At 33.2% G+C, this 8,575-nt stretch overlaps 1 protein-coding gene across 1 annotated transcript; it reads left to right on the top strand.

The window, feature by feature from the left end:
* The first annotated feature begins 1,558 nt into the window (after positions 1-1,558).
* On the top strand, positions 1,559-2,423 carry LOC114580438 (early nodulin-93-like). Its single transcript, XM_028697967.1, has 3 exons — positions 1,559-1,689; positions 2,052-2,115; positions 2,312-2,423. Exons 1-3 carry the CDS (start codon positions 1,577-1,579, stop codon positions 2,399-2,401), a joined length of 267 nt encoding a protein of 88 aa, XP_028553800.1. The 5' UTR covers positions 1,559-1,576; the 3' UTR covers positions 2,402-2,423.
* The last annotated feature ends 6,152 nt before the right edge of the window (positions 2,424-8,575 follow it).

Raw genomic sequence — 8,575 nt, 5'->3', positions numbered from 1 at the left:
GTGTATCTTATTAATGACTTTGATCGCCCAAAGTCACAATTCCCTCACTAGGTCTATTACTATTAAAATTGCATTCAATATATTTAATTTTAGATCTACTCAAGCGAAAACCTTTAGACTCTAAGATTGACCTCTATAATTCAAGTGTATCATCAACTCCCTCTCTAGTCTTAACAACAAGAAGAAATATCATCTGCAAAAGCATACACCAAGGTACATCCTCTTGCAAATGTCTAGTGGAGAACATTCATGAACTTAAAGCAAAAAGATATGGGTTAAGGCTGATCTGTGATGTAATCCAACTGAAATAGGAAAAATACTTGGTCAAACAACCTTATGTTTGAACACCAAGTTAATAACTCCGTACATATCTTTAATGATTTGAATATAAGCGATATTAACTCCTTTTCTTTCAAAGCTCTCCCTATCAGCTTCTCTTGTAACTTTATCATATGCTACTCTAATCAATAAATATCATATGTAGATCCTCCTTATTCTCTCTATGTTTCTTCATCAAGCCTCTCAATAAATGTATGGCTTCCAAGTAGACCTATCTGGCCTGAATCCAAATTGATTTTGAGAAAACTTAGTATCACTCCGCCAACCTACTCTTCATAACTCGCTCCCATAGTTTAAAGTATGACACATTTACTTAATTCCTTTATAGTTAGCACAATTTTGTTCATAATCTTTATTCTTAAAAATATTAAATTATCACAACTCAATCTCAACTCATTTGACATCTTTTTAGTCTTCAAAACAGTATTAAAAAGTTTATAAGCCAAAAAATTCATATTTCCTAATATATATTTAAGTTGAACAAAATAATTATTAATTTATATCTAATAACTAATATAATATAAGTTTGATGAGTTATTAAAATAAATATTAATATTTTTTAAAGATCAAAATATTACCTTACTATAACTATTAAACATAAAGTAAATAAAAAATCACCATTAATGTTTAAGAATAATTAAAAAATTATCAATTTGTGCCCTATTGCTGATAACACAATCAAATAATTTATCTATTATTTATATATACATAAACAATTAAAAAAACAAAAATATCGGTAATCTTAAAACCACTAATTTATTTAAACATATTTGCTCAAAACAACTTTTAAACCAAACGAACCTAAATAGGTAGAAAGCGGAGCGGTTTTGTCGTCGGAGTGACGGACGGTTTTGCGATCTCCTTTTTCATTCCTGCCTGAGGCGGTTAGTTTGCTTTTTCCCTATTTATAACCCACAAACGGAAGCTTCGAGCCAGTCAATAGAGCCTTTGCCTGTCTACGATTGCTTTTCCTATTCTCTTCTGCATTTTTTCGTTGCTGTTTCTGCTTAGCGTTCTAAGCTTCTCCGCTTCCTTCTACGTTTCCTGTTCGATTGCAAGTCGCGCGGGGAGCTTGCTGCTAAGATAAACGAAAGATCTCACCGCGCTTGTCGCGCCGGGTTTTTTTTTTTCTCGTGCCAAGAATACGTTAAATCAATCCAACTCGTACTTTCACAAGATATCTACAGCGATTCCAAGGAGCAGAAAATTGGCCCAAACTCGGACAGATTTGATTGATATGGGTATTCATTCTGATGTGGTGGGCCTTAGGGCAAGCAAGATATCATCTTTCATGGTGGCAGCTTCTCCCAACGAGCCCAGGGTTATAGATAGCAAGACATCCCCAACACAGGTTCGATTTTTACTAAACACTTTCATATAGAAAGTTGCCGTCTTGTTGGATCTTAATTGTGTGTTCTTATTTATTAATTTTGATTTCGAAGAATAAAATCTAGTATTAATTCTGTATGAAATTTTGATGATTGTAGAGGTCTCTGCAATCAAAACTCTCTCAAATTTAATGATTTTATTTTTCAAATATAATTGAATGAAAACGAAATTGTTTTCTAGTTTTTCTTTTCTGTATAGATGCAACCAAATTAGTCCTCAAGTAGTTTGTATGAATTTCTATGCATCAACATATCTGTCTACTTCCATTAATCTTGTTTTCTGATATATACAAATTTTGTTATGCACTGCCGGCTTCTTTTTTCAGATGCAGTTCAAAGAGGTCTCAAAATGGCCATTATTGCAGGCTCTGTAGTTGCAGTTCCCACGGTATGCTTATACTACGTTTCTTCAATATAAAAATATCACTTTTTTAGAGATCCAAAGATGCACTTTACTTAGACAATATATTTTATGTGAATTTTCCTTCTTTCTCTAAGCATTGTGTATCTGAGGACTTAGTTTTATTTTTTGATGACATTTAATCTTTCATAATGCCTTTTCCTTCATAATATTTGTGTTGCAGCTCGTTGGTTGTCGAGTCATTCCTTGGGCGAAAGCAAATTTGAATTATACCGCACAAGCACTAAGCATATCAACAGGTAACATATTTTAATTTATTTGAATCCTCCTTAATTACAGAATAATGTTAGCTTTGATGTGCCTTCCTGGTCAGAATTGAATATCTTCATTTTCTTAACTCGAGATTGGAGTATTCTATTTTAACTTCATGCAGTTGGGTTTCTAATAGGAAACCCTTTCAAATGGTTCTTTAAATAATTGAATGCTTGTTTTTTCATAGGTTCACTTTTTCTTTCTTGTAGTTTCTTTATGTGCTTGATATATTTCAGGTTTGTTTCCCATCATAATCACCTAAAATGATTTTAATCTATTAAAAGTTTGTAAATACCTTAGGCATTATTTGAATTTAGATTCCCATGGATTCTGAAAAAAAAATGTTGTTTCTTGCTCTCATGTTATGGATTCTTCCTTTAAGTGTATAATATTTATGAAGTGAATCTCTTATCAAGTGGTAATCCCATATAGTCAGCCATCAGCATAACTTCAAGTTGTAGGGTATCATAAGCATTTTTAGAGAATCCATTTTTCTAGATTTAGGCTTTGTTTTGGGACGGCTTTCTTACTGCTTTTTAGTTTTAAAAAAAAAAAAATTTGTGCTAAGAAAGTTACTTTAAAAAACAGTAAGAAAATCGTTCAAACGAAACCTTATTTTAAATGTATGTGAGAACTTTCCAAGCAGCTTGAAGTGAGATTATTTTAGTTTTTGAAGGAATTGATTTATGAGAATACCGCAAAACAATGTCAAGGAAGGTGCGTTTAATGTAGAGTAGTTTCTTCAGCTAACTTTTGATATTGTCTATTTTATCTATTTATGGTAGTCTTCTTTATATATATACAATCTCTGACGCTGATTTAATTAAACATTTTCATGACTTTATCAGTTATATTTATTTCTCCTACACTATACGGATTTGATGTTTCCAACAATAGTTTTTGTATTGAGAATGGAGACAAGCCTACCTTTTTGATTGACCTTCTTTGTTTCTGCTTAGCCTTAAGACTTTCATCAGGATGTTCCAATATATTTTTTTAAGTAGTTGCACTTGGATATCTTTTATAAGAATTTTTTTTTATTTGCAAATCCTCACATAATACTTATTCCTCACAAGTGTAAAAAAAAGTTGAATCTTTCATCTCTCTTTTCAGTTGACATGGCAAGCCTGTTTTGCATATATTTTTGACAACTGAAACTAGATCTTTCATTTTTCAGCTGCAATTCTGCTTTCTTTCATCACTGCTGAATAAAACCATCCTGAAACATGCAAGGGGAAACATCAATTGGCAAGTATGACCAAGAAGTTCCTTGACATGAAGCAGCACCAACTCAAAGATTGAACACTCTTAGGGAGCACGAATTTTGAATATTAATGGTTTTCAGCCCTTGCGAGGTTTATTTTCCCTTTGTTATTTTTTCTTGAAATTGCTTGTTGAATAAGTAGAAATGAAATTACCAAGCAGATGCAGAAATATAAGAGTAATTGAAGCTGGTTGGCTGCAGATGTAAATCAAATGTATTTATTTTTTTTTTATCTTGTTATTTTGTAAATTTTCATATTATCTCCCTGACTCTCTCTCTCGTGCACAGTCGGTGCTCGTACATTTAGTTGTAACTTTCAAATGATTTAGATGGAGAAACTAATTTTGTGCGGACAACGGACGGTTACAGAGATCAACCTGAATTGCGCCAGCATCACTCGATACCAGGAGCAACCGGGTAACAAGCAACAAAGTGACATGGCGTATTCTGATTGGTTCCGGATGCCGTTTGGGATCCGCACGAAATATTTTCCTTTCAAAATTGATGACGAGGAATGCATGGGCGAGAAATGTTGTATGAGCGGATACCATCAAAGGATGTCAAATAGGGGGCATATTGGCGTGTAAGGGGTGATGATTACAAATGAGGGGTTTATGGATACTAGTTGAGGGAGGATGGCAAGCAAGAAGGTAACAAATATGAGATTTGGCAGATCAATTGATTTAGGAATTTCAAATATTTGAAAATAATAAGAGATTTTCAGAAGCAATTTCAGATATTTGAATCTTCAACATAGTAGAAAAAGGACTTGAGTTGATATTTCCTTTGCTTTAAATAGAACACAAAAAAGAAAATGAAATACAATGTCATTCATAAATGCTACCAATCAAATTATTTATCCACGATGAACAAATTTTTAAGATTTGATCAAATAGGGATACTTTGGCCCAACCCAAACTCATAATTGTTACCTATTTTGATTGATTGGGTCAGCAAATAGCTTTGAATCTAAAATAGAAAAAAAAAAAATTAATATCAATAACAATTCCTAATCAAAACACATCAAGACGATTTTCGAAGCCATCATATTTGCATTGAGATTGCAGTATCATATATATATCTAAAAAAAATATTTGTGTGAGGCCCGGCCACCTGTGGAGTTGGCTGCTGGTAGGGGTGTCAATTTCCGGGTCACGGGTCGTGGTTCGGGTCGAACCGAAACAGACCCGGCCTATTCGGGTCAACCCGAACTCCGACCCGTTTTTAAAACGGTTCAGATTTCCTGACCGAACCCGACCCGCTTCGGGTCCGGGTCAAAACCCGACCCGACCCGAATGACCCGTTTCCAAAAGAAAATGATAATTTTCGGGGACCAAAACGGGTTCAAACTCCTCTTTTCGGGTCAAAATCGGGTCAATCTCGGGTTCCTACGGGTCAAATGCGGGTTTTCGTGGTCAAAAATCGGGTCACTTCTCGGGTCAATTTTCGGGATCAAAGGGTTTAACCCGAACTCCGACCCACTTGATTTTTGAAACGGGTCTGAATGCTGAACCCGAACCCGACGCGTTTCGGGTTCGGGTTGACCCTAACACCGAAATTTTTCCGGTTTCGGGTTGACCTAAAACCGAAATATTTTCGGGTCAGGTTCGGGTCGGCCGTTTTCGGGTCGTGTCAAATATTGACCACCCTAGCTGCTGGTAGGCCCATCGAGATATTGGGGTTTATTTCGTCATGTACCTTCTTTGAGGAAGTGACAACAAGTAGATATTCAAGATAAATATTGTTTGCCAACGGTTTTTTATATTTCTTTTCTGAGCGTATGACCTTCTTACTTTGCTTTTTTTTTTTTCTTCCTTAAGGAAATGAGAATCCAACAAAATCGAACAATAATCCAAAATTGGCAGTGATAAACCAATATTCCCACTATAAGGTTTGGGAATCCTTATGCATTCCCAACCTTATTCCATCTCATCTAAACAAGTTTAGAGATAAGAATTGGTCTACATTCAACCTTATTGCCACAAGCTAAATTTTTCTCTCCTCCTAATCTTTCAAACAAAAAGTTGATATTTGTGTTGGCCTTTTTTTTGTGGATAATTTATTATTAATTCATTTTCTATATATTAATAAATAAAACTAAAATAATTCATATAAAAAAATTACAAAGCTCTTTTATTGTCCAACATATATATTTTTATATTTATTATAATAGCAAAAAAAACAAAAAATCCAAAGTAATTAATCGCCCAAAAAAGTGGTGATAGATGTGGATGAAAACTTAAATAAAAAGTTTGCACCTTGATTCCTATGGCAAGATTTGGATAGCATTCTCATAAATAAAATAAATAAAAAAGATAACTTTAAATGTTTATTTTATAATGAGAGAGACAGTACCATCCAAGAGTCAAAAAAATAATTCATTTCTGTTTCCTATTTAAAGCAAAACATCAAGAAAGATAAGTTAACATATTGTATCATCAAGAAGCTTGTTCTTGATTTCTTTTGTGCTTCCAATGGCAGAGAGAGGATTTTGGTGACCGCAAGTTCTTGAGAATTCAGGATTCCATTCTCAGATGAAGAATTTGATTGATTCAGTGCTTTTCTTCGAGCGGCAAGCGATCTCATGGAGGATGCTTCTTCTTCTTCTTCTTTCTTCTTATGATCATTCTCCTTGATTTGTCATGCTCATGGCAAATCTTCCATCAAGTGAGTATTCTTTAATTTTTTCCATTGTAACCAATGATCTAGATCTCAAATTTTGCTAAAAAATAATAAAAACAAAGAATGAATCAACAAATTATGTACATATGGGATAACTTTCACAGCAAGCTAAAGCATAGTTTTGATCTTTGCAGGAGAGGGCTATCCAATTCTTCCAAAGGAAAATCAGAGTCTTTCAGTTGTTTTCCGGAAGGTTAGCTGCATTAAGAACCTTGCGAAAAAGAACAACCTTTGCGCAAGAGGAGTAAGTATTTGCAAGAAATAACGAAGGATGCATATCAATCAAAAACTCACATTAGCTCCAAATATTTGCAGGCAGAATCAATCAAAAGAAACCTTGATGTATTCTTTCTAATCCAATGTTAGCAAGAAACATAAGTAGTAATCTTTTTTGCCAGCAATTAAATATGCCCTCAATTTATTATTGAAAAAGATGTTAGATTTGATTGATTTACAAATATGAAAGAGAGAGAAAAAGAGAAAAGAGAGGAGCGATGTGTGACTTGCTAATTTATTTTTGTATAATGAGTTTTTGGATGAAATTCTTCAAATGAGATTGATGACTGTTTAAAAAGCTAGAAAGCTTTCAACTCGCTAGAAATATTGCTTGGAAATGGCTCAACTTGAAATCTTTGAGTTGATTTTCAAGCACCGCTCCATACTAGAAAATTGATTTTAAACCTAAATTTTGAGCACCACTCCATACTAGAAGTCCTAAATTCTATGCTGATTTTTAAGTACCGTTCCATATTAGAAATTGATTTCAAGTTTATTCAGCTTAGCTCGAATAGATTGTAGGTTTAACTCAAAAGGAGTTATTAAGAGCCCCGAATAAGAATTCAAAAATTATCTAATTTTAAAGTTGCGGCAAACACAATTTGAACACGACTACATAACAACATTAATGATTTTAATTTTCTTTTTAGATTTCAATGTTATTGGATGAGGTAAGAACATGCATAACATGGTTTTATCTTATCTTACATAAGTGAAAAGCTTGTTAACCATATTTTGTTACTTAATCTAATCACAAATAGCCATATATTAAAGAATTTTGGATTTGTTTTTTAAGTAAAAATTTTTCACATGGTAAAGAAAATTAGTTGCCCTTTTATCTTTGTTGTTTGAGCATGCAAAAGTTAGATATAATTTTACAAATTTTTGTTTTAAGATGAGAGGATTTTATTTTATGGAAAAAAGATTGTTTTTTTACTACGGCAAAGAATATCATACATCTTAAAAAATTTCAACTAAAAGAGATTGTTAAAAAAAAAATTCCAACTAAATACATTGCCATAATGTTTGCATATGAAAAACAAGAGACTAATAAGTTGCTCAATTTCATAATTAAAAAGCTAAAACATGTATTATTCTATCATTTGAAGACTTGCAGGAAGATGTTTTCTGATCGCAATTAATTCATTAAAAGTTGGGCTAATTTGTATTCTTTTTGTTGGAGATTCCTTCTGAGCATGAGACCAACTGTAAGCACTGAGATAATGCAGTCCAATTCAAAAACTTGCCTTACAACTTTCATGCGCCAAAGGCTTCCCCAAATTCATCATTCTTACCTCCTGTAAAAGCAAATAAGTATCCACAATATCCATTTGCCCTTTCAGGTAGAGAAGCCTTGCAAATAGATGAAGGGTGAGAACATCATTGAATATTTCATCATTGCGTCTCCTTTCCAGTAAACAACTCAGTAGAATTATTCCAAAGCTATACACATCTCCTTTCAACAGGAAATGTTTGTGGCGCACTCCAATATCTCTAGTTGTAATCACAATGTTAGAGAAAAGAATAATGCACAAGGTATAAAGATTGTTTTCAAAAAAAAAAAACCAAAAAAAAAAAAAAAAAACAAAAAAAGCCAAATGTGCATGAAGATAGATACCTTGGTGCTGCATATCCGATGGTTCCTTTTGAATGCAATAGAGCTAGTAGAAGTTGGGGAGGATTGTTAGTAGTATCAATAAGGAGCCTTGTAAACCAAAAGTCACTTACATGTGCAACCATGTCTTCATCAAAGGAGAACATTACTTGGCTTGAGATCACAATGAACGATTGGTATAGGTCCATAGTTGCTGAAGATAGTCTACAAGCAGAAGCTACAATCAATAATATATTTCATTTCTTTGGATTATGGTTTAATTTTTTTGGTCTTATCATTATCAAATATTGAATGGTTTGATGGCAACCCATTTATCCAAATTGCCATTGTTTTTTTGT

Source organism: Dendrobium catenatum, unplaced genomic scaffold (assembly GCF_001605985.2).
Source record: "Dendrobium catenatum unplaced genomic scaffold, ASM160598v2 fragScaff_scaffold_1022, whole genome shotgun sequence".
Lineage (NCBI taxonomy): Eukaryota > Viridiplantae > Streptophyta > Magnoliopsida > Asparagales > Orchidaceae > Dendrobium > Dendrobium catenatum.
Note: the sequence above shows the minus strand (reverse complement) of the source record. Positions and strands in the feature narration are given on the sequence as shown.

Coding starts and splice junctions, on each gene's coding strand:
- LOC114580438 (XM_028697967.1), top strand. CDS start 1,577: ATGGGTATTCATTCTGATGTGGTGGGCCTTAGGGCAAGCAAGATATCA. Junction 1,690..2,051: donor AGCAAGACATCCCCAACACA/GGTTCGATTTTT, acceptor GCTTCTTTTTTC/AGATGCAGTTCAAAGAGGTC. Junction 2,116..2,311: donor CTGTAGTTGCAGTTCCCACG/GTATGCTTATAC, acceptor TTTGTGTTGCAG/CTCGTTGGTTGTCGAGTCAT.